Raw genomic sequence first — 27,885 nt, 5'->3', positions numbered from 1 at the left:
CATCCTCACCGGACCAGCAAAGCAAGAACCATGAAAAGCGACTTTTAAGAAATATGGTTTTCAGAACTTGAAACAAAATGGTCTTTCAATTAATCTAGCAGACGTTACGAGACCGATGCGTCTGTAGTAGAGAAGACTTCGTAGAGCGCCAGAGTTGTGGGTCGTGCAGCATCGTAGACGCTGTAGAGAACGCAGTGCACTACACCTTGCCCTTCTTCTAGGGGATCTGGCTTGCATGGCGTTCGGCTTTGTAAGGACAGCCCACAGCATCCCCTTTTCAGGTTCCGTGCGCCTTCGGTGTTCGTCTCGCACAACTTCAAGGTTTAGACTACAAAAGACTGATGCTGTCCTATCCTATTGGCGGCCTGTGTGCGTGCCATCGCCGGCAGCACCTGTGATACTGCCAGCCCCAGACGTTGGCATATCTGCAGAGCTCGCTACACATGGCCTGTTATAAGCCTCAAGTCTCTTTAGCTTAAACAATTTTAATTGAGTTTCAGCTCATGAAACCAAGTGAGACAACCTCTAGGGGTTATTCCTGCGCAATTGTAGTGTGGCATACTATATGTACTTAACCATCAGAAAATGGGGCGGAGTTTAGCGTAGGGTTGTTCCTGAGGACAAAGACTACTGCCCTTCTGCACCTTCTTTTATTCTTAATGATTACTTTTCATTTGGAGTTTTGTGGCTTCAGTGCTTTATTGATTGAGGCATGATTGAAATCATGGCTACTACACTGCTCTGTTGTTGAGTGCATGCACTTGCATATGAAGTTCTTCATTCGTCGGAACTCTCTTCTTCCGACCGTTTACCCACAATATTCACCTCTAGTCTGAGTAGAGGTACATTTTTCTCAGCAAGCACCTACAAAAAGCTAGTGCACCAACCCAGTAGCCCCTGCACTCAACTGTTTCTTGCTAATTAGAGGTCCACCATTCCATAAAATTCCATTGTGAAACTTCTTCAGTGCGCTTCCTCTGTAGATTTTCCCTCGCTGTAGATGCCATCAACATCGAATTAGGTTCAGTCCTCTTTTCTTTGAGTTCCACGCAATCTACCAGCCCCCGTGGAGTGAACAAGCGACTGATATAAGCGTTCAGAAGTTCAAAGATTTTTTCTTCCACTATGATGCCAGCCGATTAAATGAAAAGAAAAATCATCTTTGGGGCAAGCAATGCGCTTCCATCCTACTTTAACTCATCTTCATTATGGTAGAGTGGAGCCCATGTTAAGGTTGCTTAGGTTCAGTAAGGTTTCCATAAATTTTTAGTTTTCTATTGTTTGTTTAGGAGCACTTCTGGGAGCCCTTTTCTCTTGCATGAAAACATACAGCGGAAACTTGGGCAGTTTTTTCTTCTCATGAGTAGTGCCATCTGGTTATTGATATTCAGCCGATTCCCCCTGTAAAAGTACCTGAAACATTTACTACAGGTTCAACGTTTTCTCATGCATAGCACAAAGGAGAATGCAATAGGGTTGCTGTTTTGACTGCGGTTGCAGTGCTAGAATCGAACGTGAACTACAGAGTTGGCTGAAGGCTATATTTTAGTCGGGAACCTCAAATGCTTGATGAGAAAATGCACAGATTCTTATTAAACTAAATGTTTGACTCCACGTGTGCTTTATGTTTAAAAGCTGCATCATTCGGCCTTTCTCATCCCGTCTTTGTGGTCTGAATTATCAGTCAGCATTGTTTTCAGTGCTACATTTGGAACATACGAAAATGTAGTCCCAACACCTACTGGTTTTCAAGATCCAGCACAGGTATGACGTGTCGCCTCAAGGCATGGGACACTCAAGCTATCGCCACGCCAGCTGGCTCTCCTACTGGCGCCCAGAGGAGACATATTTACGCACAAGCCTATACCTGCTGTTTTGTAAAGCAAAAGCTAGTTTATTCTTCCACTAACAACAGTAATGTGCATTTCTTATTTTCTCAACGCAAACCGCACACTTGATCGATGTGCTCACTGGTGGAGATCCGTTCAAACTTTTGCAGCAAACAAAATTTTCTGAGAAATATTTTCAATAGTTTCACTTTATTATACGCCACCGTTTTTTGACCATTAGTGTTATGCAGGGCAACGTCAGTGTTGCAGAACACTATTCGGTGCCGCAGGCACTGCAGCTCAGTGTCAAAGGCCGCTCCGATCAAAAAGAAGCCTGTCATTCATAGCAACTCAGACGAAATAGTTAATATTCGGAAAGATTTCGCATTTGGTCAGTACTGTGCTAAATCCATACCGGTAGCAACAAGCAGGAACCCTACATTTCACAGACAGGCCTAAATGCCTCAAACTGAAAACACTACATGGCTTTTACTCAGCATGGGCATATATATTCAATACGAAATGTGTCATATATAGTGTCAGGTATAGGAGAATCTGAAACTCCTGCAAAAGAGGCAGGCAAAACGATGGTCCACTGCTTCCGGAGCCGTTTGAGGGTGTCGATCTTAAATCCCATTTTTACTAAAGTTTGGTGCATATCTGCCACGTTGAGGACACTGATTTAATTTGGCACAAACAAATCAGCTTTAAAGCAGCTTTTCAGCCTTGGCCCTACCCTGCCTGCGCCCCGGTAGATGCACGCAGTGTCGATGAAGTTTCGTTAACATGCTCCCAAAGGAACTGCGTTGTGCGGATCAGAACTTTCGCCTAGGTAATTTGAAAGACACGCTTTTTTTCATGCTACATATCATGGATGTGGCTCTGTACCAGTCTGTACACGTAAATTTCAAGGTCTATTCAAGCTGCCATACGAACGTGTTTGCCTTCTCCTCCATCAATAGACAACCTAAAAACAGCACTAGCAGAGAATTTAAATGTTGTTCCTGAAGTATTTCCCCCCATATGTCAATTGATTTTGGTGTATTTGACTGGTTGAAGACAACATTTGTGAAGCTTCAACGGAGGGTGTCGGCCAGCACAGTTCACGTCGCCACTGAAATCTTGCAGACAAGCCGGCCAAAACGTTATCTTCCATCATGTTCTTGGACATCCTTTCACCGTAATGTCAGTCGATTGTAAGTCTGGGGTAGAAGAGCCCATGCCGGCGGCTTCAAATCCGGTAGATCCGCTCGGGCACTTCACACCAACAGTAGAACCCAAGGATGCTACACATAACCTTTACCGCATTACGTCGCATCCAGCCAGGTCGATGCTATGGTCTGGGAACTACATGAGCTTGGTTGCCTCTGCACTACTGGTAGCCATGGTGTTCGCGATGTACGCCTGCAAGCTCAAGCGCGCAAATAAATACAAATCACGGCTTACGAGCCGTCTACTGGCAGCTTCTCGCTCACCAGATGGGCAGGACGAGTCAAGACAACCTTCAGAGGCGCCTTTATGTGAAGGACTTGAGACAGTAACTAGTTCATGGACGGTAGCTAAGCTACCAGGAGAAGATCGACGTCAGATGGGACGGAGCGAGAAACGTGTGCATGAGGAAGCGGCGGAAATACGAACAATATCACCCGGGGCAGCAGAAGGTGTGTTCGCAAATATTTTTGGAGTGGGAGAAGGACAGCAGCATCTTGCCAAAAAAGCTAGAATCGACGAGTGGCGAGCGGATCCACTTGCGAATTTGGAAAGCTTGCTGCATTCATCACCAAATGCTGCGCCTTCGGCAAGCCCCTTAGCCGTATCGCAATATTCTCCTGAAAGTGGAGGTTCGGCGTCGCCGCTGCCTGTAGCAAGGCGCACTCCGACACCTAGATTCTCAGTCGGTGAAACTCCGCGCACCCATGAAGCTTTACCATGGTCTCTTGCGGCACGACCAGGAATCAGCCATCCACAAAATCTTGACGAGGACAAATTTGTAGATTCTGTCATTCAAGAGCTTTTGACCTCCGCAGGGCCACGTGCTGAGTTTGATCCGCTAGGTGCCCTCAATGAGAACGTGCTCGACACTTTTCTTACCGCCACTTCAACAACTAGTGCTGAAAAGGAAGTTCGTACAGCTGCCGAAACAGCCCGTGAAAGGATGGCCCGTCAAGCCCACGAACATGTACAGGCAAGATCATAGATTTTCATGATGCACTCTGTAGCGTTTGCTGGCTCCTCTCTTCGGGCACATTATGTAGCGCGTGAGCTGTGCAGCAGTACATCCTGCCCATGCACACTGGGCTCTTCAAGCCTAATGCTGATCTATGGTCTGCGTCATGAGGTGATTATTTTTTTCAGGTCAGCACTCCCTCCGACGATGACCCTGATATATTTACGGATGAAGACGTTACAGCTCAATATTTGGATGAGGCTTTTCTCACAAGCCATCCTTTCTACAAAATACCAGTTTTGAAAGAAGGAGTGAAACCAAAACCTTTTGACTGGGAGTTTGCGATTAAGCTTCGAGGTTGTCGCCGAGGGCTTCCTGCAAAGCTTGCAATAATTCGAGGGATTTTCCAGAGGAAAGCGTTGTCTTCAGACGATGTGAAGCTTCTGATGGAAATGAGTTCCGATCTCCTGAGCCTTGCTACTACGACAATGCTGGATCCAATAGCGAAAGCTCGATGTTCTGAGGCGGTGGGACCTTTGTCACGTCGGCTTCTTGTGGCAGATGCCCTGTGGTGTGCTTGTGAGATACTCGGGCCTGCAATGCAGAAAGAAAAATGGTGGCACTTGATAATGGAGAGGATGGCAGCAGCACCGCTCTATGACGACTTCGCTACTATGCTCCCATTTGAACAATGGATGGATTTCACAACCAAGGCTCTTTTCGCGCTATCAATTTACAAGACTGGTGAACGGCCGACTGCACGCGCAGTGGTAGAGCTCAAGACAAAAATATTCCAACTGCCTTGTGTACACTCCAATTTCAAACGCTCAGTATGGGATGACTGGAGAAAGGACATTGAAGCGGAGAATATACGATGGTACAACAGCAAGTCCACTTGAGTAATGCCAAAAGTCACTCGCGGTCGGGAAGCAGAGGGGTGACACTTAGCTAGCTAGGCTCCTCTCGCTAGACAATATTTTCACCAAAAAGAAAGTTGCGCTGCATCGCACTAACCAGCGCAAGCCAACCCTGGAGCTAAATTGCTATGATAGCAGTTCGGCATTACCGTCGTGGCGACAACAATAGGCTGCAATTGTGCTGTTGGACCTCTACAGGGCGGCAGCGCCTGCACGCTTTCTTAATTTCACATACTGGAAATAATGCGAAAGAAAGCAACGTCCTTGCTAAATGATGAGCCGTTACAGGAACAATACTGAGTGTACTGGCCGATGGTTTGGGCCCTGAGGCGCTTAGAGTTTTCTCTTGTTTGTCTCATCAACAGAGTTTTCCGGCAATCTACTTGTACTTGAACTTTCACTCACTAGCTGAGCTGGTCTTTATGAATGTTAACATGAGTGGCCATTATTAGTCTCTGCTACGAATGCTTTTTGATGTTTCTTTGTGCGCTATTCTCCTCAAACGTACGATACGTTCAATACAGCGGGTGACTTGTTTTTCATGGTAACGAGGTACCGTCCGCTATGCGCAAATCATTCGAAGCGTGCGATTACTGCTGGTAACACGTGCGATCAGTCTGAACTGATCAAATGATGTAGCACCATATGTTGCGTTCAGCCTACACTGAGCAAATGATTTAACACTATGTGCTGCATATAACGCGGAGACTGATATTTGCAACTACGTGTGTGAAGAGGTGCCAGCTTCAGCAAAATTCTCAGTAAACAACTACGCTCAACAGTGGTTTAGAGGCAGCATGCTTAGCTTTGAACAGTCTTATTCCTACAAGAGTATGCAGTTCCACGCCCGCGAGAAATAGAAACAATTGCAGGCAATTTTGCGGTGAACTCCTTCATCGGGAACACTGGTCCGTACCCAGCGATCAGCACATCTACGCTCCTGATCCTACAAATTTACCAATATTGCAGTCCACGTCTGCGACCTCACGCATCAGGAATGTACTTGCTGACCGTGCTGCTGCTGAAAGCAGATTTGATTTCTTTTCCAGGACCGAATTGAGTCAAAGGTATTCTGTCTATCCTGATTGGTAAACATTTGTTTTGGAACTCTTTGTCTGCTTATTCTTCACAAGCTCGAAAGCCTACGCGAAGATTCCATTACGTTGTTTTCTTAAAGTAGCAATCAAGTGGAGCACGCTCCCAAAAAAGTCGGAGTAAAAGTCATTCACGTATGCGAGGACAATAAAGCTGTTTCCCGCGCATCCAATACCTCTGACAATCGTGAGCATGAAGAAGGAAGCAGTTAATGACTTATGCTTGAGGAACACCACTGAGCAAATACGTAGAATTGTGTACTGTAACTTTACATGGACAATAAGCAGTGCCTACGATATGTTGACTGTAGGGGCCTCTGCCAAGTAACTGGCGGCTTCCCTTTCTACAAATCTGCCATGCGTTAGCTATGAGGGCTGAACAATGTGGCAAAGCACAGTTCAACCACAGCTTTCTAGTCCCTTGCCAAGTCAAGGCAATGAATCTATCTCCGGAAAAGCTCGCGTCTTTATCAAGCGAACATTTGGTTATGGCCAATGATGGATTTGAAATGTGTGTAAGGAGTACCGGTTCACGGAATCCGCAACTCCAGAGAAGCCACGAAGTGCGACGTACGTGACCTAAGCGATCAAGAAGTATATGTGGAAGCATGAGTAGGACGAACAACTCTCTGGCAAGAACCATTTCATTTTCTGGGAAAGTAGTCAGCATCAGAGGGTGCACAGATCGTCTCTACTATCACTTGGGCACAGTCATGCGAACGCATTGAAAGGCTCAAGACCTCTGTTTTAAGTTCTGTGTTGAAAAGGTAAGGTCATGATGCAAATCAGGCACCATGCCTTCGTCTAGTTCTAACTCATAAAGACAGATGCACCTACGAAGGCGTCACTTGCGTGACAGATTGAAAGGGAAGGTGAGACAGCCAAATTCGAAGTCCAACGTGCCTATGTGACACCTCTGCAAACGTGCCTGATGATCCCTGGCGCCTTATCTTAGAGCAGCTTGCGATGCATCAGCCAAGCAATTAGCGACATGCTTACAGGTCCGTTAGTCCCAGCTCAGGCCACATGGGGGACGTGCGATGCTCCCACTGCGGACGGCTGCATGCTGCCCACATTCATCGTGCCGTTTTCGGAAGCAGTAAGAGTCCCCATACTCCTCAGTTTGAAGTCTTCACGTATTTTGGCTAGACTCTTGCTATGTAGTTAACCAAAACTTTTTCAGGCGACGTTTTTTGTTTGCTATCACTGTGCATAGATCAGAAGTAAATTCGGAGAAAAGATCAAAAACATTCAGCATAGAAAGGTAGCAGCAAGAACAGAAAAACACCCAGAATAACGAGAGGCCTGGTGCGGAATAGTGTGCAACAGCATGAGAATTAACAACTCTTCAAAGACAACGACAAAAGTAACAACCCCTCACAGACAACAACTGCAGCCAAAGCAGAACAAGCAAGAGACATCACACGGTAGAAAAACAGGAACGACTGCTTGATAATTCATGGGGGTGGAAAACACGAAACTGCAAAGGTCGAGGCAATTCACACAATGGGCACATGGCACAAAAGTGTGCTCAACACAACTACGCTAAAGTCATGACCCAAGTGCGACTTGAACGCACCATCAGTTGAATGTGCATGGTTGTGGTTATAAGACTAATGTGGCTGGACAACATTCAGTACCTGTTGATTGCCTCCCCACAGCGCAGTCAGAGACGTCCAAATGGATGGTTTTGTGTCAACGGCTCTGCAGAAAAGAGGCGTTTTCCCATCCGTAAACATCAACTCCCCCGCTGATTTCAATGCCTTAGCACAAAGCAACAAAGGCACAATTAACCGGCAGCTCCAATACGAATCTGTTGCAGAGATGATGCAAAGTGCCCACTACGCAGCCCACGGCAAAGCTATTGGCAAATCTTTCTACGGCAAAAGTGAAAGGAAAGGCATGAAATCAGCCACATGAGCTGACAAATGAGATAGTGCACGGACATGTATTTGATACATGCAGGGACATGCCAATAGACAGGCTGTTGTGATTCAACAAATGAATCCAAAGTAAGAAGAATAAATAAGTGAGCAACTCACGGCTGCAGGCTCTGGGTTAGAAAAGACAACAACGAAATTGGCTTCTCCTGAGACACTGGATGTCCTCTCCACGCGAACAACGGCTCCAAACCATCCACAAAAGTTACGACATGCGGCAGCAGAGACACTCCCCGGGAAGTTACAAATCAGCACAGAAGAAGCCTCGTCATACTCTTCAGGCTGAGCACAAACCCGGGGCACCTCTACCCTGAAACTGACCCCTAAACTTTAAGCTCGGACTGCAAAAGCTTGAACTCATTCTCAGACCCTCTGGCTTCGGTCCTGATCGCTGGACCATGAAGCAAAATCACTTGGTGGCTGTATGCAAATTGCAGAGCCTTACAACGTAGATCTGTTTAAGAATTTGTGGGATCGATCGCGGGTCAGCAAAGCTTCGTGTTTTCTGCATCGAGGAGTTTGGCTTCAACGTGACAGTGCCTTGTCGAGCTGGACGGCGCTGTATCTCTACAGTCGCCTTGCGCACGAGTGTGCCCCTATCCATCTTTCCAGAGTTTTGCTTTGAAGGGGTCAAATTTAAGCGCTACTGGGAATTCAGACACACGCTTCAGGGATAGGCACCTGCGGATCAAGACAGGATATACACCGCATTGCAGACGCAGAATAATTCGAGCGCGAAGCATAAGTCTCTAGATTTTAGGTTTTGGGACACTGTTTCTACGTCTTGCGAAACCTACAGCGTCCGCTAGCCAGTTTGGAGGCAACTCGTCGACCTTTGAATCAGTCTAAACAACATTGCTGGGTAAAAATTGTTTCTCTTTCCATATGAATGCGCTGCGATGAAAAATCAAGAGAGGTAGAGCTGGGGTTTGCGTTCTACGCAAGCGTGCGTTCTTGATGGTTGGGCGAACAGGGAGCATCGATGGTTTCGATTATCTGACTGTGCGAACGTCAGAAGGGTCAACCTGTGGCAAGTAGTAGCGCTCAAGAAAATAAACAGGGAAAACAGAAGAATAGCAGAATCGATAACGCACAGCTATAGCGGGATCATTCAGGAAACCTTGGCCGCTTGATGCTGAGAGTAAGGCTTGAATGCTGAAGCTGCCAATCAGTGGTGCGATAGTAAGCTAAGCGTTAGTGTAGGCACCAAACGCATATCCTACGGCGTAGATCAAGAAAATAATTGCTTAAATGAGTAACTCATGTCTAACAACTTCCAAAAGTAGGCCCGCATTGGAAGTTTTGCCTCTGCCTTCATGCACGCAAACACCGTCTTGTTCCATCAGTACCATCATGGAGTAAGATTAACTCCTCAGTGGCTGAAGCCTAGTTCACTTTCTCCAAACTGGGGGCTTTCATCTGGCTATAATTTTTTAACCACCACAATACGCAGCATCCGAGAAGTTGAATGGACCATTTCGTCCCTGAGCCACCCTCAATAGCTCGAAATGTTCTAATAATAGCCCTTTAATGGGCACCAGAACGGTGCATGCCGCTGCACCAGCAACGGCAAATTGAGAGAACAGTACGAGCGGCAGCTATATCAATGCCGGCCACTGAAGACGCACGCTTTTTCAGGAGCTTCTGCGTACGAATGCTCGTCAACTTTCTGTACACATACAGTGCAGAGTCCCCTAACAAGGAAGCATAGAAGGCATCCCTGTGCTGCTTTATTTTTTGAGTGAGTGTGCCTCCCTGCCAAATAATACTTGATGTCAACTCTTACGACGGTTAGTTGGTAAAGATCAACTCCCCAGCAAAGTCTCTACTGGTGGGCGACGTGGGAAGTTTGTGCACTAGTGGCATCGTGACAGCGCTGCTGCTAGAAGGACTGCTCCTGCAGCTGCCTTGCTGTTGCCACAATTTCTGCCGGTAGGTTGCCGTTGGGAGCTGCAGGTGCGGCACTTCCAGCCGTTCCTACTGTGGCTCAACTCTATCTTTCTCTTGGCACAGTTGCTGCTGTCACTGATTTTGTTACCCCGGCACTTCATTCCGCTGATTGCGCGGTGGTGCCTCCAGCAGAAAAGGTTTTCAGTTTCTAGGCTCACCAGCGGTAAAAGGTTCGCGATGCTTGACTGCTGAGGCAGCAGCTGCTGCTGTTTCTGCCGAGTGTACTGCTGTTCTTTCCCTAAAGGCAAACCTAGCACTATCTGCGCTTCCAATAAGCTCATTTTACCTGTGCCGCTGTAGATGTTTTCTTCTGCTTGCAGAACTGCAGATGCTACAAGTGAAGAAGCTCTTGATGCTGCGCCAATGTTGCATTTTGTACCTTTTATGTGCGAGTACTCGTTGAACTGCTACTGCAGGTCATGCATGGCTCTGCGCAATTGTAGATATTAGAGTCCGCGTCGGAAACCTCTATGCCTTTTCAGTGGTCTATACGTTGCCCTTTGTGGCTGAGATGCAGCTTATCTAAGACAAGCCAGTTGGATATGAGGTCCTTTAAAACCCGTGATGTCGGTGAAGGACTTCAAGAAAAAAATAGGGGAGAACTAATTTAAAAACACGATAGCCGAGCTCTGGGCTGAATACTCACCACTAACACGGCAGGCAAAGAAGAAGCAGAGGCACAACAGGGGCTCGCGAGGGGGCGCAAACGCGCAGCTGCCTTTCTTTTCATTGATAACGCCAGGCTGTCAACCGCGCTTTCATCCGCGTTTACGTGACTGCATCTGCCTTTATCCATTCTTGCCTCCGAGCACCTCCGTTTCCCGTGATGCATTTTCTGTTTCACTGTATCTCTGCCCATTTATTTCGACCCTTTTTGTTCTTCTTGTACAACAAACGCATTTCGAATGCTCGGCAGAAAGAGTCCAAACTCCAGGCTTCAATTCAAAGTTCAGTGCCTTCAGCGTTTGGGATTTACCTTCCATTATTAGTGGTTGTGCTTTCAACAGGTTTGAGGATTAAGCATCCTCAGATATACGAACTACGTTAACTACGCCCTTATGGAATACTCAGAATGATCTGTCGAGACATACAGTCTAGCATTAGAATATTACGCATTATGAAAATAACAATATGAAAATAACTATTGTGCAATTTGGAGACCGCAGAGCCTGCAACGCAGAGTCGACAGAGCTTGAACAATATCCTAAGACGAAGGCCCAAGGTACTCGTCCCCAGAGATTATACTGTGTGCCTACTGCTACCAAATATATATTGTACACCCCCCCGGGGTGGCCTTCATTGTGAGGATAAGTTTAAAGTGAAGGCTCGGAAACAATCGATATTTTCGAGCCCAAAGCTCTCTCTATAGATGGAAGAGCGTTGCTAGCAATACTAGTAACTCGCAGAACAGCATATAAGCTGTCATTATGCCTTAGTAGTTTTCCAAACATTTCGTTGGAATAGCCGCTGGCCAAGCGGCGGAAAAACTTACACGAGTTACGTACAGGACAAATATGTGCGCTCTTGGGGCTTCAGACAAGCAAGCAAGATACGTCGAGTGCATCTGGACATGAAGATATATACATCTGCGAAACCGGCTGAAGAGAGGGTTATGCACTGTTAACTGTCAACAGAGCTGGCCATAAACATACAGAGACTTTTGAACAGACACACGTACAGGCAGACGAACACTCGGCAGTGAGGCATCTATACCGAAAGAGGGCAGTTAAAGTTGATGAAACGAGGAAACAGGTAGGCATATAAGGAGTGCTACAGCGCCTGAATTTGATGAAAAGGCTTGCGTCGATTTTCAGCATAGATTCTAACCAGCGAGTGCGGGAGGGGTAAGAGCTGGTGCCAAGGCGTTTGGGTTGAAAACGCCTACGGAAAGAAATCAAAACGCTTGCCTGCCGCCATAGGAACCATGAAGCCTTCAAATTCAACCACGGGGTCCGCTGAACATTGCAAAACCTCACCGAAGCCACAGCCTGAATTTTGAGACGTGTATCCTTTTTTCTCACCGAAATTTCCTCAGTCTATCTGGAACTTCTCAGTTCTTAATCGACAAAAACAGAGCTAACTTTTATCGCTCCTTATTTTATACGGGAAAGCCACCAGACTCCTGCCTTATTTTAGGTTGAGAAAAAGTGAGTACTCCAGTTAGATTGTCCCAACTCCAATGAAGCTAATCAGGTTTTGTCTTTATAACACGAAGTAATGCAACCATTGAAGGAGGTTCTTGCGAAACAACTTAGTGCAGCGCTCTGAGCCTTCGCCATGGCTGAGACAGATTGCTTCTCATGGCTACAGTTTAATTCCCATAGTTTTAAGCTTTCAACCGGCTGAAATATTCATGTTCTATGTTCCAAAGAGCTTTTGGCGCCCATGTAGACAATAAGAGCCCACTGAGACTTCGGTCCATTGGCCTCGCCATTTCCCGTGCACTTCGTGATTTCGCAGCTTCATCGATGGCTTCGTTTATTTTATTCTGGATGCACGGCCTCTATCTTTACGGCCGAATCTGCATCTCCCCGTATCTCAATTTCTGAGCCGTTTTGGGTGTAGCTACCGCGCTTCATTTGTCGGGTTCATAGCTGCTCAAGTTCACCAAGTACCCCATGGCAAGCCGCTTGCCGAAGCACTCCTAATACTGGCCGCAATAGCGGTTTTTGTTAGTTTTGACCACTTTGATATAGGCACTTTCATTTTCACTGGCATCGTAAGGGTGGCTTCGCCAGCAGCTAAACCTGTGTGAAATTCAGGTAAATGATTTGAGAAACGTTATGACACGTTTGCTGTGTAAAACTGCGCCAGCACGTAGAAGCTAGATGACTGGCACTTCTGCAAAACCTTTCACAAAAATGCCTTTCTGCTGACAAACTCGCAAAACACAAGCCAAGGGAGCTACTTTTGAAAATAGATACATACACGTTATACGGAGTAAATAGTGCGCAAAGCAAGTGCTTCTTATTGTGAGCATCGCTTTACTAAATTTCTGCAACGCCGCCAAATTTCCCACTCTCCAACTTGATGTATCAAAGGAAAGCAATACTCACAGCAAAGCTTTGAGGGGGTTATATGCGAGAGGTAGAAGCTGAAAGCAGTACGTCACGTATTATGAAAAGCTTCTCGAAGTGCGTTAGCGTGCAAGTTCGCCCAATTCCCCAAGCAAAAAACGAGAAGCAGCTTCTCTTCCTGAGGTCTGCAAGTTTCGCGTTTTGCCAAGCGTCTTCTCAGCCATCTGATCATAACACTGCAGAACATGGAGTCCCTAATGAAGGCACTCGCTGTGCTTACCTGCATGTCGTTAGGGTCTAAGACCAGCGTTCGCAGAATGTAGTTTATGCCATCGATATATAACGAGCCGACACCCTAATTCCGGGACAGTCCAGTGGAGCCCAGCTTTATTGCTGGGAAACGCAGTCATGATGGGGTAGATGATAGGAACCAAGCTGCGTGAGCAATGAAAGATGCAGGCCAAAGAGATTAAATCCTTAGAGTGCGGCATAGCAAAACAGTTCCCCTAAGCAAGAGTTCAAAGGTGGAACGATGGCTGGCAGCCTGGACCGGCCTAGGCGCGATGCATCTGTACACACTGACACCACTGGGGCAACTCTTCGTGTCGTACAGCTGCGCCGGCCGCTATGTGAAGGAACCTGTTGAGCACTCTGAGCCATGGGGTGATACATGCACTGCTACTTTTCGATGTTTCGATGTGTCCTAGCTTCTTGGGCAGGCAGTATCCCTCGTTGAAGCTGTGTCCCTCGAATGACCCAGTGTCGTAAGCGTCGCCTCATGCCCTATGTCTTCACTACTCATCCTCGATGGCGGAGCAAAAACTACCAAAAAATTTGCTGTTTGCCGTCTGCCATCTGTGCTGGTTCACAACTCTAGTTTTCACTTGCTTCGTCGCACTCAAGTGGCGCATATTGGCAAATTGGACCTCAGTAGTCCAGCAGATTCTCGCATGCATTCTCTTAAAATTTTTACTAGCAATCATGATCCCAAGACAATACCTAGAATGAACTTCAGGATACGCTGGCACTGCGGTGCCCTCAGCAAGGACAACAGTCAGCAAATGAAACGGGAAACGGGTAGCGTAAAACGACAGGGAGGCATGAAATCTGGTAGAGTTCTTCAGTAGAGAAAGTCACCGGACGACGACAAAGCGTGTGTTGGGAACTCTGTTGGCTCTGCCGCCTCCTTCAAGGGCGTCGCCAGCCCACAGAACAAAGCCCACTAAGGAGAACGACATATCTATATCCAGGTATATGGTACTAAAGGTTTCCGAAATAATATTACGAACGCGAGAAATTCCTGTTTCCGTTGATGCTGAATCCGTGTACCAGCGACCACCTAGCTCTCCTGGAGCGCCGGGGATGGTCCCACGAATTGCATTGGTGAGCGACTGACGTAACGTGGTTACGTTTGGTTCTCAATCGGTCAAAAACGCTTGTTTCGACTCCTCCTTGTGATATTGGCCCGTTCAAACCACTGAAAAGTTGGAGTCAAGGTGATTTCAAACATGCGGCTTGCCATCACGACCTCTGGCTCATACTAAATGAAGCTAGAAAATTAACCAGCTAAAGCTCTAGTTAAAAGCGCAGTCAGAAAGCCACCAACTTGAGGTATGAGCAAAAAGGTGGGAAATAAGTTGTGCAAAAAATCTGGAAGCAGTTTCAAAGTAATAGCGTTGTTCTCGATCATATTCAGAAGACATAATGAAAGTTCTGCATGTGCTACCGTTTCTCGTGTAGAAATATGATCGCTTCATACATCAGTCATCTAATAACCGAAATAGATGTTACACAAATCAAAGATACACAAGTTCTCTGACGAGCGAAACAGACATTGCACACATCGGAGATCTGCGAGCGATGCATCGAAGGCAGGAAAGTATCGGCGGCTGCCCCTGGAATCGCAAGCCACCGGTTCAAAAACAAATTCGTAAGAGCACGCTAAATTTCGAAGAGTTAAGATATTCAGACGTTCGGGATGGTGTTATGCTTATCCAACATCCAGAAGTAAACTACCACTGCTGGCAGGTGTGACTCGCATGAATGTAGCAATAAAAACAATATAATTGACTCCTAATACACAAATAAACCTGCTAAGGATCATAACGCGAATGGAAGTTGTCCCTCTCAAAAACCCAGGCTGTCTCCTTGTGCACAGTAAGCCCCAAACGATGAGCGCATGCTTTACTATCTCGGAGAAGGCGTGAAAACTTCTAAATGGTTTGTGCTTGGAGTACCACGAATTGCGCGCAGTCTGACTACTTTAACGTAATTTTTGCGCAACCTGTTGTTCAGCACTCCAAGCAGCGACGCATGAGCCCCGCAGTCGGCGCCGTGGGGTTCCGTCTTTTACTGGCGATTTGTCTCACAACTTTGTTGTTTATGCAGCAGTGGGCATCATTTCGGTGGTATCCACTTGTAGCTTCATCAGGCCTTCTCACTGGTGTGTCGGCAGTACGCACGCGACGCACTTTCGCGGTTTCGACGGCAAGCTCTGTCTCTACCTGCTCTCGTGTAGGTCGGTATTCGAGAGTTCATCTACTCATCTGTCCGGGGGAGCACGCAAGTACATTATTCCGTGAGCCTGTCGGCGGCGTGCAGCTTTTCTTGGCACGTTTCGGACCTCGGAGTGGAGCACTTCTTCCTTACAGTGGCACGAGACAACGACACCAAGCAGCGATGGCGGCGACCACACCGAATGCCAGCAGTGCTGTGCCCACGATGGAGCAGCTGCAGGGTATGGCCAAGAGTGCGAGCGGGAAGGGTTGGCCGTCCGCAGACGTGCGGGAGCTCTACATTTCCTTCTTTGAGCACGTAAAACACAAGAGATATCCCTCTTCCCCCGTGGTGCCTCATGGGGACAATACCCTGCTGTTCATTAACGCTGGTAAGGTGTGAAACCGTTTCCTTGAGAGCTGGGCTTCTCCAGGCAGTCTGAGAGTGCGGCGACGTCACGCGTAATGGCTTAATATTCCCCGTTTGGCTGAATGCGCGTATACATGCTGTACTTAAGAATAACTGGAGCTCTGCAGCTTTACACGACTTTTTATGCATAGCATGCGCGTACATCCCGACATGTATACTGTTTTCGTTGTGAGCAAACGCGCATTTCTGAGGCGTAGGCGTTGTTTGCTTATGCGATTGCAATTCCTGAACGTGTGCGTGGGAAGAGTCGTGGGTAGTGTGGACGCTTGGGTACGTAGGTGACAGTCTGTCTCTTCTGTATCTGCAGTGTCAACTGTCTTCATCATTCCTCAAGGATATATGCGGTTGTGCGTCCTTTCGTTTCCCTGTCTCGATGCGCTGTCTGTTCCAGCCGTGTGTGTCCTTGATTTCGGGTGCCGGTAGGACCTTATTTTTCTGGGTGTTCATCCTTGCTTCTCTGTTCCAGGCATGAACCAGTTCAAGCCGATATTTTTGGGGCAAGTGGACAAAAATTCCCCGCTCGGTACGACGAAGTGTTCTGACAAATAGCTGCTAGAGCAGACAGACTCTGATGCTACTTCGCCTTTGGTGTTACTTTGCTTCAAGCCGCATCAGTGCTTCTTTGAACATCCTTATCTGTAGGTTTCCCCCTCCAATCCTCGCTACATCTGTTTTTTCCCTCGGTTCTGTTGTGCACAATTGCCATTACGTTATTGCAACACTTACACAACTAGACTTGATGCATTTCAGTGTGTTGTCGTAACTAAATTTTCCGCTTGGTTCGCCCATTCGATTCATGAGTTTTCAGCTCTTTGCCGCCATAGTGCACATCGCCGGTGTGGAAGATGCCCACCTGAACGCAAGACAAGAAATGAAATGGATAATAAGTCCAGTAATCCATGTCAGACTTTAGCCGCTATGTAATGGGCGAAGTCAAATCTCTGGTTGTGCTTATTTTACCCAGGGAAGCTGCGTCGTGTAGTGGATACTCAGAAATGCATCCGAGCTGGCGGTAAGCACAACGACTTGGAAGATGTGGGGAAGGACGAGTACCACCATACCTTTTTTGAGATGCTTGGCAACTGGAGCTTTGGGGACTATTTCAAGGAAGAAGCCATTGAATGGGCGTGGAAGTTGCTAACTGAAGTTTACAGACTTCCCAAGGACAGGTAAGGTAGACAAATGCTACCAGATTTAGTGAACTTTTGAAGGAAGCTTCACTCCGTGGTATCTGCGAACAGCCGGTAGTACAGAAACGGAAGAGCAGATAAAGAGGACGTATTGCTTGTCTTGTTCCACGCAAGATCTCCTGGTAACTGTGTATTTGTGTCCTGATCCCTTCATCACACAGCAACACAACGTAGTACTTGCGTTAGGCTTTCGACTTTACTACTTAACAGCAGGGTGCAGCCTTCTCCTTGGTCTGTGCCCTCTGCACTAATCCTTTGTTAGATTTTTCAACCTAGCCTAATTGTGCGGATGTGCTTGCCGCGAGAGGTTGTACGCGACGTACTTCGGGGGTGATTCAAAGTGCCCCAGTTGCCCTCCGGATTTGGATGCGAAGAAGTTCTGGTTGAAGTACTTGCCAGAAGATAGGTGGGCATCTTCTCTAGTTTTTGCGAACGTTTCATGAAGCCTGACATCGGTTCATGGGCAGCTGAATTCCTGAGCAATAGCGCTTCTGAGGGTATTTTCGCAAATCTTCTTGCATATGCCTGCATGCGCCCAGCTGCGGGTGGACGCTTTGCGCTTCCATGTATGAGCACTTCATTATTGTGCTTCCGCAAATAATTTCTTTGTAAAGTCACGCATCTTCGGTGTCCTTGCTGCTTCTGCTTATCTGGTGACCTCCGCATCCCCTTCACTTGTGTTGGACGCTTTATTGTTTAGAGTACTACCTTTTGGCGCAAAAGATAATTTCTGGGAAATGGCAGATGTCGGACCATGTGGCCCATGCACTGAAATTCATTACGATAGAATTGGTACGTATGGAGCCATGGAAACATACTCTTAACCAATCAAACAGCTAGACAGCTGTTACCGTTGGATAACAAACCGCCGATGCGTTTCTGCTCTTGCTACGCAGGTGGACGCAATGCTGCAAGTTTGGTAAATATGGACGATCCATCTGTTCTGGAAATATGGAATTTGGTGTTCATGCAATTCAACAGAGAAAACCAGCAAACGCTAACACCCCTTCCCGCCCCATGCGTCGATACGGGTATCGCACACTGCCACCCAGAATTCTTGGGGTATGACAATGCCTGCTGTAGTTGGTTCGATGCTTCTGCGTCATGATGGATGCCCTTGTAATGTGTCTTGGAGGCTTGCAGGGATGGGGCTGGAGCGTCTCGTCTCAGTTCTGCAGGGAAAGCAATCTAACTATGACACCGACCTTTTCTTGCCAATTTTCGAACGCATTCATTCATTTAACCCTAAACTTTCAAAGTACGATGGAAAGGTGAGGGTGTGTTATTCAGCTGTCTTCGTTCCTGTCCGACTGACCAGGCGAAACCCCCGCATTTCGCGCACTGCGTTCCGCCTCTTATTTGGTTTCGCCGCGTTCCGCCCACCGTATGTATGAATACGGCCCTTCTCCCAGCGATGGACTGCGTTGGACGTTACTTTTGAGTGTGAAGGCGTTTGGCTGTACACAACCGCATGTTCGTGTCATTTTTTATTTAGTCTTTGTGGTTATGTATTGGTACACACTTGCGTCAGTGCATCGTCTTATCTCAGCAAGCGCAGGTCTAATAGTTTTCAACTGCTGCTTGTCAGAGAGCATCGAGGATATGATTTTGGGCAGCGTCTCCCTGCGCTTTGCAGGTGTACAGACACGGTGAAAGACACTAAGACGCAGCAGTTCAACCCAAACACATACGACCTCCGGCTGATTGGCTGTTTCTCGCAGGTCGGTGCGGCCGACAAGGACAAAATCGATACTGCCTACCGTGTGCTGGCGGACCATATCCGCTGCCTGACTGTGGCCATCACTGACGGCGCCGAGCCGTCTAACGAGGGTAGAGGGTATGTACTAAGGAGAATTCTTAGACGAGCTATCAGGTTCGCCAAGCAAACGCTACAGCTGCCGGGTAAGGTGACACTGGGTTGAGCTACTTAAGGCCCCTAGTGAAGCCACAAATAGTTACTGTCAGAGGCTCTCGTTGTCACTACTCCGTGTGCGACTGCGTTCCTTTTTACTTCCCCCCGCTTGCTTGTGTGTCTTGCTTTCAAATTTATGTTTTTAGCGGTTTTGTCGCGATTGGAGTGTGGTTTTCCTTTCAGACGGGAGTTTCCCACAGTTAGCAGCCTGCGTTTGCGCATCCCTTGGCACTGTCTTTCCGGAGCTATTACGGTCACAAGATCGCGTCCATTCTGTGCTTCTTAAAGAGGAACAACAATTTACTAGGACACTCGACAAGGTATTCCTTGGAATCGAAAAAGCAACTATATGTTTGCGGCAGAATGACTCAGTGGCAGCCTTTTGCGTTGGGAAGTCGTCTTCGCTGAATCGGAAGGCACGGCCAACGAGTACCGGGCATCTACCTCGTGCCTTTCAGCTTATATCCCCACCTTTCTTTTTTTCGTGCATCGTGCGTCGAACAGCCATTAGTTGGTATCAAGTTTTGATGAATATTATGATGATGCTTCTTCTAGGGGGTGGATCGTTTCAAGAAGGTCATGTCCTCACTTCCACCAAGCGGCAAGTTTCCCGGCTCAGAAGCATTTACTCTTTATACAACTTATGGGTTTCCACTGGACCTGACTCAGCTGATGGCGGAGGAGGAGGGTCGAGAGGTCGACGCAGAGGAATTCCAAATGAAGTCAGCATGCAGTAGTTGGCTTCGTGCAGCATTAGCCTGGACGCAGGCGTTCATTAGCACAATGCTTTATGCCTCCATGCCTTTGTACAGACAAGCCGATGCAGTGTTACTGGTTCTTGGGGCTAAAGGCACTTTCTTGCTTTGAACTGCTTCCGTTGTGCTGTGCCCGCCGGCATATCTTCTTCCGCGTTGTGTCTTAGTGATAGTTTCGTTTCCGTGCCATGCGTTTATGTCTGTTGCTGTTCCTCGCCATACCGTTTTGACTTGCAGGTTCGAGGAGCACCGTCTAGCCTCAGAAAATATAGGATTCAAGGCCGGTGGGGGTGCTGCTGTCGGCCGCCTTCCACCTGACCAACATCACAAGCTAGAGCTGCAAGGAGTTCTTCCGACTGATGACTCGTTCAAGTACCATTGGAATATCTCCCAGCGGCACTACAACGCGGTACGTTGGAGCCGCCTGAGAATCGGCAAGGAGATTGGTCGTGTATTTCTTACAAGTAGTGCGTTCCTTGTGTCCCAGAACACGTAAACAAAACACTTGTACAAGGCGAGAACACGCCTGGAATGAGAGTGCAGGGACGGCCGGTAACAACTAGACCATCCACCGGCTAGATATTTCCTCCCCTGATATTTCTTGCCTTTTCCTTGCACATATTAATGGTTGTTCTTTGCAGTTGACGACTCTTGAATGCATGCGATGTTGTACACGTCATTCCCAGAAAAACCTTCACTTTGCTTTTTCCTTGAGTAAGGGGGAGTCTGCGGTGCTCGTACTCATGACGCATTTGCTCCTCCACGTCTTGAGCCCCAGTTCTGTTGTGTACTTTCCAGGATTCTGAAGCGACACCACCATGCGCTTGCAAGCTACAAGCCATATGGGATGGAACAAGCTTTGCCGTAAGACTCACTGGCTTTGGGCCTCAGGGTGATTCCAAACTGAAGCACAACAAACTCGAGCACGTCGTGAATTGCGGTTGTGATGTGACATGTTCACCGTATTCCGTTCCTTTAGCTTAATCATTGCCGCATTGGGCTCTCAGGAAATGGCTGCTGAGAATGGTACTGTTGTAGCTCTTATACTCGACAAGACTCCATTTTACGCGGAGCAGGGTGGACAGCTTGGAGACGAAGGCTTTCTGGAGTTTAACGGGCATCACTTTAAAGTTAGAGACACACAGAAGAGCGGCAGCTACGTTCTGCATCTCGGAACGTTGTTTGGAGGTGGAGCATTGAAGGTAATTTCAAAACGATCACAGAGCGCCGCGCGACGCGTGGGAAGGCGGTTTTGCTGCTCTGCTCGTGAATTTGAATTACGCAAGCACCTCCTCCCACATCTAAGTGGTGAGTGAGGATGGCTCTCTGCAGGTGGGAGACGTGCTAACACCTCACGTGAACTACGCGCGGCGTCTCGGTCTGGCCCAGCACCATACCGGCACCCACTTGCTGGCAGCGGCACTCAGGCAGGCATTGCTGCAGAAGGAAAACAGCAAAGGCGAAACTGGGAAACGCTCCGAGAACGCTTCTGTAGAAACAGAAAAAAGAGTTATCAAGCAGAAGGGGTCTCTTGTGGAAGAAAAGAGGCTTCGGTTTGACTTTGACTGGGATGCTCCACTAACAAACCAGCAGATTGAAGCGGTTGAGCTTTACGTGCAGAGAGCGGTACGCGAAACATTCTGGCCGCCGGTGCAGAATTGTGGTGCTAGCAAACTCTATACTCAGAGGTAACGAGTGGTTTGAGCGCCGCACTTCTCAGAAGGTGACCCAGAGTGCAACTGCGCGGTCGCTTCCTGAGCTGTAGATGATCTATGAAATCTCCAGGTATCCTGACGCGTTGCCCCGTCCGTCTTAGGCCAGTATTTATTTGTGTATGGATGTTTGTTGTGAGGCCCTGTGTATTGATTTTGTTTCAGATTGCTTCCTCTTTGCCAGTAAATACAGCGGTGTTGCCACTCAGAACTGCCATGGAGCTCCCAGCGCTGTGCGCTGTTTTTGGCGAGGCATACCCGGATCCAGTGCGCGTGGTGACCATTGGTCCGGACACAAAAGAACTGCAGAAAATACAGGAGACACAAGGGGCCGACAAAGTGAGCTCCAGCGTGGAACTTTGTGGAGGAACGCACCTCAGCAACGCCGCTCAGCTTGAGGTAATGCCCAGGGAACTGTGTACAGAGGGTTGATGACGGGGCGGGTCTCCCAATTGTTTCTGCACAGCGCAGCTCGTATGCAGATGTACACCAGTCGGGCTGTCGGCCAGCGCCGTAGCATTTTTCCAGTGCTTCGCCCTGACCGTGCTGTACAGGCAGACACATGCGCGCTTATTAGTGTTCAGACGGGTTTGAAATGGGTTTGCAAGCATGCACTTGTATGCTTGTGCACCAGTGGACATATTTTCTCCCAGTTAACTGTTACATCGTCTTGGGCGGGTTAGTTGATGTGTGAAGGCATTGGGCTGCCGACAGCTCATCTAGCAGCGATTGTTTTGCGGTGCAGGACTTCGTCGTGATATCTGAGGAGAGCATTGCGAAGGGCGTCAGAAGAATAGTAGCAGTTGCTGGAGAGGCTGCAATTAGCGCTCGCAGTGAACTTAGAGATGTCTGCGTAAGCCAGAGGCTGTGAGCTGATTGCTATTGTAGATGTTTCCGCAAGTGTTCCTCACTGCAAATATGACGTGCCGGTGGAACTAAATTGCTGTGCGAACGTTTTTGCAGTTGTCCCTGTCGAACCTCGAGTCGGCCTCCCCAGCCTTCCCGTTCTTTGAAAAGGAGGTACAGCAGGCAAAAGCTTTTGTAGAAAGTAACAAAATGATTCCCCTGCTGAGCAGGCGACGGCTGTTAGCGGATCTTGAAAACAAACAAAAGCTTGGGGTACGTCCAAGAGCGATGTAGAGGCCCGAAGGCAATGCATGCCAGCTATTAGACGTTATGGCCTAGAAACTTTAGATTTCAAAGAGGCAAATGAGCAATTTGCATACGCGGTAGGGAAACTTGCAAACACTTAGTGTGTATATTGCCAGGGCTAATGGAGTTGCCACAGGAGTCCCATTGGCAAGACCCCGAGTCTGTTGGGCATTTTAGGCTTAGCATCAGCATACATAATTTGAGTTTTGCGCTGTCGTGTTCTGCTTGATGGCCTTGCGATAGCTGGAACTAGGCAAGTTTCGCGCAAAAGAGTTGCTGCGCGTGGGGAAGCTATCTGGGCAGGAGGCAGCCGCTGCTGCTGCTGCGGAAGGGAAGAAATTCATTGTTCTTAACCTGGAGCAGCTGCAGGGAGACGGGAAGGCCCTCGATGAAGCCGCAAAGGTGCACTATGCAAATGCACGAGTTCAGTGTTCGCTTGCATGTCAGAACAATGGCAGATGTGCCTGCGGACACATTGTTGACTTGACTTCAAGATTCCTAGGGGGATTCCCGGTGCTTTGCTATTTTCTCTTGTCTTTGTCGTGTACCTATGGCTTTCGTTTCATCAGGCGCTGCAGTCTGCAGCCCCTTCGTTGCCCTTCTTGCTGCTGACTGGGCTGGAGAGTCGGGGCTCCTCCTGCATTTGCTTCAGTCCAAAGGGCTCTCCCATAGTTTCCTCGCAGTGGCTTAATGAGGCGCTAAAGGAGCTGGGCGGCAAGGGGGGTGGGAAGGAGAGATGCGTAGGAGCTGCTAAGAACGGAACAGTAAACGGCTTGAAACGTGCCGTGGATGCTGCCGTTGCTTTCGCTGAGGCGGCCCTACAGTAAGGTGCCACGCTCTGCCACGCCACGCTCTGCGAATGTGGAAAACAGGGTGAACTCACCGCTTTTGGTCTGCATCGACGTTGGATGGCGCGGAAAAATGTAGCCGGGAGCCGCTGCATACGGGTATCCTAGCCCGACGGGAGCGATGCCCCGCCTCACGCAACCTTTTTGCGCTGTCTGCTGGGACCGTAGCACTAAACCAGTTTTGACTGGATTAGTGTTCCCCCTTGTTGCGTATGTAGCATTTAGACCGTGGACACGCCCTCTTAGCATTCAGGGCGAGCCTTTGCTTGCGCTGTGTGGACGCTTTTGTTTTGGCTTTGAACAGCAGTGTGCCTGTCCTAGTTGTCGCTGTTCCAAAGAGCGTTTAGAGCAGTGCTCATACTGGCTGCCGACACATACTAGCTTTGGAGCCAGGAATTCATACGCATGTGTATTAAGCTCGAAGCTTCTCATCAACGCGTGCAGCACATGTAGGATCACATAACCTTCCACCTGGCGGCACACCAGAGGAAGAGGTATCTATTCTCGCGAATTAAGTAGCTCATTTCTACGGTTTACATAGAAAACAGCTGCCGACCGGGAGAACGCCTCTCTTCGTTTTGGCCTCATGAGCATATGATTGTCGCTTAAACTAAACTTTAATGTACGGACACGCCAAAAAAAAAAACACACACTTTCCATTCGGAGTAACGCCTCTGCTACCAAAGGAGCCTCCTTTAACTGCGACTGCACTACAACGGAAAGAGGACTGCGCTTAAAGGAAACAAACCTCGGAGTTAACCGGAACAAGGAAAGGCGGCCCAGCAACCTCGCAAAACGAAGACGAGGACGCAAAGCCAGCCGTTTTCATTCTCAAGTGGTTGCACGTGCTGCAACAGTGGTAAACTGCACAACTTTTGCCACCCGCAGAAGGTCCCTCTGCCCCCAAAGCAAAATAATCCCTGGCTTGTGCATACACATGTATACATGTAACAATATGCACATACGTTTATACATATGCACTAGCACTTTCGCATGCATGTGCATTAAGCCGGTGTCTGAAGTGCCGAAGCTTCCAGGACACGCACCACCGATCAGGCGACACTCCATTGGATATGCACGACATACAGATGATTAGTTTGTGTCGATTCTCGGCGTGCAATATTTGTCTCAGCCAAGGTCCTGATTTGACTTGCGGTGCCTGAGCCACTTGGAAGGTCGTGGAGTTCCCTTCTTCCTGCAGTCTCTCTTCGTACAACAATTTTTCATTATCAAGTAGCACATTCAGCCTCAGTCTCAACTCCATCTGTCAATAGGGGGCGCCCCTCGCTGGGCGGGAAGATCCTCCGGATTGCCCTTCATCCCCTGCAGCAGCACCATGCGTAAGTAGCATTTACTGGATTTAAATTCTGCCTACCTCCACTACGCAAGGAAGCATCTCCAGCACAGCAAGCTTCTTCAACGCAAGTAGTGGCTCTAGCAGCAAGATCCAACGCAGCGAACATCTGCTGTTACTTCACCTCTTCTAATGGCGTTGTAACCGCCTTCCGCACATCCATAAGCGTCTCCATAGCCTCCTCCATAGTAACCGCCATAGCCCGCATAGGTACCATACGGGTTTGGAGTGTACATTGGAGAATAGGCAGCGGCGGCATGGTATCCATAGGGCCCAGCTGCAGCTCCGTAGCTCCCGTAGCCGTAGTACCCCTGCTCATAGTAGGGGGAAGTTGTGTAGCGGCCGCCTGGCAAACGGCGAGCGCCTCTGTCTTGAGCAGGCTGGGCATCTACCTACAGAACTCACCCGTAAAACAAAACGCACGCCTGCGCAATTAAATATACAGTTTATTCCGCTACACTCATCAACATGCCACTTCACGTTGTGTTCGTAGAAGAAACCACAGACACACGCAACCACACTGCCACGCATGCGCATGGCTTCAAGTGGGAACCACTTGACTCAAGTTGGCCTTCACATAGCGGCAACCTACGCTGTCAACATGTGTCAAGACACGGCAGGGCACTGAGCTGTCCTTACATACACTCACTCTGTTATCGGCGTCGAGTTGATGGGGGGAAGCTCCAACTGCAACTGCAACGGAGTCCACGGAGGTAAACTGTACGAAGCCGAACCCTCGGCTCTTCCCTGAGCCATCTCGAATTATTGTCGCCTAAGCACAAACCCCGACTCGTGAAATTCCACCATGCACCAATCGCCAACAGATACAAACACGCAAATACACTAAGCAGCGCCCACTGCAACGGTACAATACATAAAGCCCCACAGGCACAGGCAGTGGAGTACAGACATCTCTGCAAAGTTGAAGCAAGACTTAAGGCTGCGTGGAGCAAACTACAAACAACCCCACAAAAGACATCTGTGGAGACGGGGAAAGAAAGCGCAAACCAAGACCAGGTATTGATGCTGCGGAGCGGAATAGCACAAGAGGAAGTCTATAAAAGGAAATGAAAGCAGCAGAGATATGCACAAGGAAAGGAAAGAACTAACCTTTTCAATTGATCCGAATTGCTCGAAATGCTGCTGCAGAATCTCTGCGGGCAGAGTACACAATAACCGAAATACAAGCGCCTATGCCGTAGCCACCGCATATCCCGAACACTGAAGTTGACAGGCAGCTGCATGAGCTCCCTAAGATTTATCATAACGTTCTAAAGACTAAGATTCGAAGCGAACCTTCCGTAATGGAGGAGGTTATGCCGCCTATAAATATCTTGTGTCTATTAGCACTGCTGCAGCTCAGACGCCGCTCAGGCGGGCGCTCTGGCTGCCGCTCTGGAGCTGGCTTGCTGCTCAACTCCCTGCTCCACAAAACACAAATTCGGCAAGCTCATTTCTACACGCCCCAAAGTGTGGGTATAAACAGACGCCATTAGAAGCGAAGCTTGCAAGTGCACTCGAAAACTAGCCTGATAACACCAGCTAGCGCGGGCCCCACAACCTAAATCCCGTAAAAGCAAACGCATCATAGATTACCTGATATCGACCTGTTTATCCCTGATGATGTGTTCTGCAGTTAGGAACGCTTCTGTATCCAGCGGCGGACGAACTGATATGAAAGCGTATCCTCTGTTCTTTCCTGCAAGCATTTGCAAACCTCTAAACATGGGGCATCAGCAGTGACCTCATACAAAGAAAAATGCTGCGTACTTGAATTTCAGCCCGCATGGTCTACCCACCTGTAGCGGGGTCCAACTTTATGTCAATCTCATCTACCGTGACGAACCCTGAGAGATACTGCAGAAGTTCCTCACGGGTTACTTCCGGCTGCAACCCCCCAACAAAGAAACTCCTGCACAAACACGCCTTGAACATTTGGGAACAAAACCGGTGACCTTGAAGCCGAAGGTCTAGCATGTAACTCCATGATGCTCCATGTGTAGTGCCCATTCTGGGGAATGGAACTCTGGAGACACAAAATGCTTACAGTGTTTCTCTGCTATCTCCTGAGTTTCCATTTCTTTGCTTATCGTAATCTGTTTGTGTGGCCCCCGATTTGTGGTGTCCAGCCACACCCGCAGCACCAGAAGCCCCTGAACAAGGCGATGCAGTATTCCCAGCGTCTGCTGGGGGCTCTGCAGGCTCTGTTTCCCCATCAGGTGTCCACACGCTCTGTTCAGGGACAGCCTCAGATGAATCCTCCTGGTGGCCCCCTTGGGGCCCTACATTCTGACTGCCGCCACCCTCAGCACCCTGAGGAGAAGCGGATCCTTCACACATAGTCAAAAAAGCAGTCCCTGAACTCTAGGCTCCCGAGTCCCGTGGACGGGCAGGCGATTGCCTGATACAAATTCCACACCCTTTCTCTATAAGCCGAGGAGCTCTGTATGGGTTAGTCAACGCCGGAGGCGCGGAATGGAAATGCTTCTGGCAGTTCAGATTCCAGGAAAATACCTGGTATGATAGACTTGAGTTTCCGCAGTTGTGTCGAAGAAAATATTAGAATTCAAGAGGGAACTGGATGAGAGAAGAAAACGACAAGAGAATGCGAGGCAACGATACCCCGCACCTCCTGCGTCATCGGGTGTACGTGCACGCCAAGTGAAGATATATTCTCCACTACACCCGGAATCGTAAACTGTGATGAACAAATTAAACAAAACTAAGTTAGTTTCCTCGCCCCTTTAAGCCTTGACCCCAACCCTTGGGGGCCCGCCGCTACGCATGCCGCGGGTTGTTTGCGTGGGTCCTGTGGCTGCTGCGGCTCCAGGTGCCATGCTATTCGTTGTTCATCTTTATTTTGCGTAGACCCCAGGATCTACTGCATATTTACACCATACACGCTACGTGCAGCATTGCTAATCACGTGATCGCTCCGTTGCATCGTTTGCGCCAAGCCACACCACCGTCACGAAAGCACCATGAGTGAACTGGCTCACACCGGACGGATAAATGAGGCAACCTTAGGGTTAGAGGCTTTTGATCAGTACTAGGTGCAGCCCTGGAAGCATGACATATGCTGAGTATTAGCATGTCGTGCCGAACCACATGCCGACTTTGTTG

At 48.4% G+C, this 27,885-nt stretch overlaps 4 protein-coding genes across 4 annotated transcripts; 2 read left to right on the top strand and 2 right to left on the bottom strand.

The window, feature by feature from the left end:
* Positions 1 to 3,012: 3,012 nt before the first annotated feature.
* Positions 3,013 to 4,895, top strand: ETH_00031525 (uncharacterized protein; the record flags this gene model as incomplete). The annotated part of the gene is made up of 2 exons (XM_013378304.1): positions 3,013 to 4,008; positions 4,185 to 4,895. The coding sequence occupies 2 exons, from the start codon at positions 3,013 to 3,015 to the stop codon at positions 4,893 to 4,895; spliced, it is 1,707 nt and encodes a 568-aa protein (XP_013233758.1).
* Positions 4,896 to 7,620: 2,725 nt separating this feature from the next.
* ETH_00031520 (uncharacterized protein) lies at positions 7,621 to 8,551 on the bottom strand (the record flags this gene model as incomplete). Its single annotated transcript, XM_013378303.1, has 3 exons — positions 7,621 to 7,770; positions 8,050 to 8,229; positions 8,393 to 8,551. 3 exons carry the CDS (start codon positions 8,549 to 8,551, stop codon positions 7,621 to 7,623), a joined length of 489 nt encoding a protein of 162 aa, XP_013233757.1.
* A 7,042-nt stretch (positions 8,552 to 15,593) lies between these two features.
* On the top strand, positions 15,594 to 23,387 carry ETH_00031515 (alanyl-tRNA synthetase, putative; the record flags this gene model as incomplete). Its single annotated transcript, XM_013378302.1, has 19 exons — positions 15,594 to 15,801; positions 16,306 to 16,362; positions 16,804 to 17,008; positions 17,337 to 17,435; positions 17,730 to 17,821; positions 17,926 to 18,060; positions 18,173 to 18,300; positions 18,751 to 18,931; positions 19,125 to 19,261; positions 19,497 to 19,663; positions 19,934 to 20,105; positions 20,495 to 20,560; positions 20,704 to 20,898; positions 21,029 to 21,322; positions 21,574 to 21,807; positions 22,154 to 22,261; positions 22,372 to 22,527; positions 22,804 to 22,962; positions 23,130 to 23,387. The coding sequence occupies 19 exons, from the start codon at positions 15,594 to 15,596 to the stop codon at positions 23,385 to 23,387; spliced, it is 3,051 nt and encodes a 1,016-aa protein (XP_013233756.1).
* A 1,288-nt stretch (positions 23,388 to 24,675) lies between these two features.
* On the bottom strand, positions 24,676 to 27,102 carry ETH_00031510 (RNA binding motif-containing protein, putative; the record flags this gene model as incomplete). Its single annotated transcript, XM_013378301.1, has 8 exons — positions 24,676 to 24,731; positions 24,887 to 25,154; positions 25,412 to 25,534; positions 25,873 to 25,916; positions 26,059 to 26,183; positions 26,359 to 26,461; positions 26,562 to 26,674; positions 26,810 to 27,102. The coding sequence occupies 8 exons, from the start codon at positions 27,100 to 27,102 to the stop codon at positions 24,676 to 24,678; spliced, it is 1,125 nt and encodes a 374-aa protein (XP_013233755.1).
* Between the last annotated feature and the right edge of the window lie 783 nt (positions 27,103 to 27,885).

The sequence above is a fragment of the Eimeria tenella genome, genomic scaffold, assembly GCF_000499545.2.
Source record: "Eimeria tenella Houghton genomic scaffold, Eth_scaff8, whole genome shotgun sequence".
NCBI classification, from domain to species: Eukaryota; Apicomplexa; class Conoidasida; order Eucoccidiorida; family Eimeriidae; genus Eimeria; species Eimeria tenella.
The sequence above is the reverse complement of the archived record's forward strand: the minus strand, read 5'-3'. Positions and strand labels throughout refer to the sequence as shown.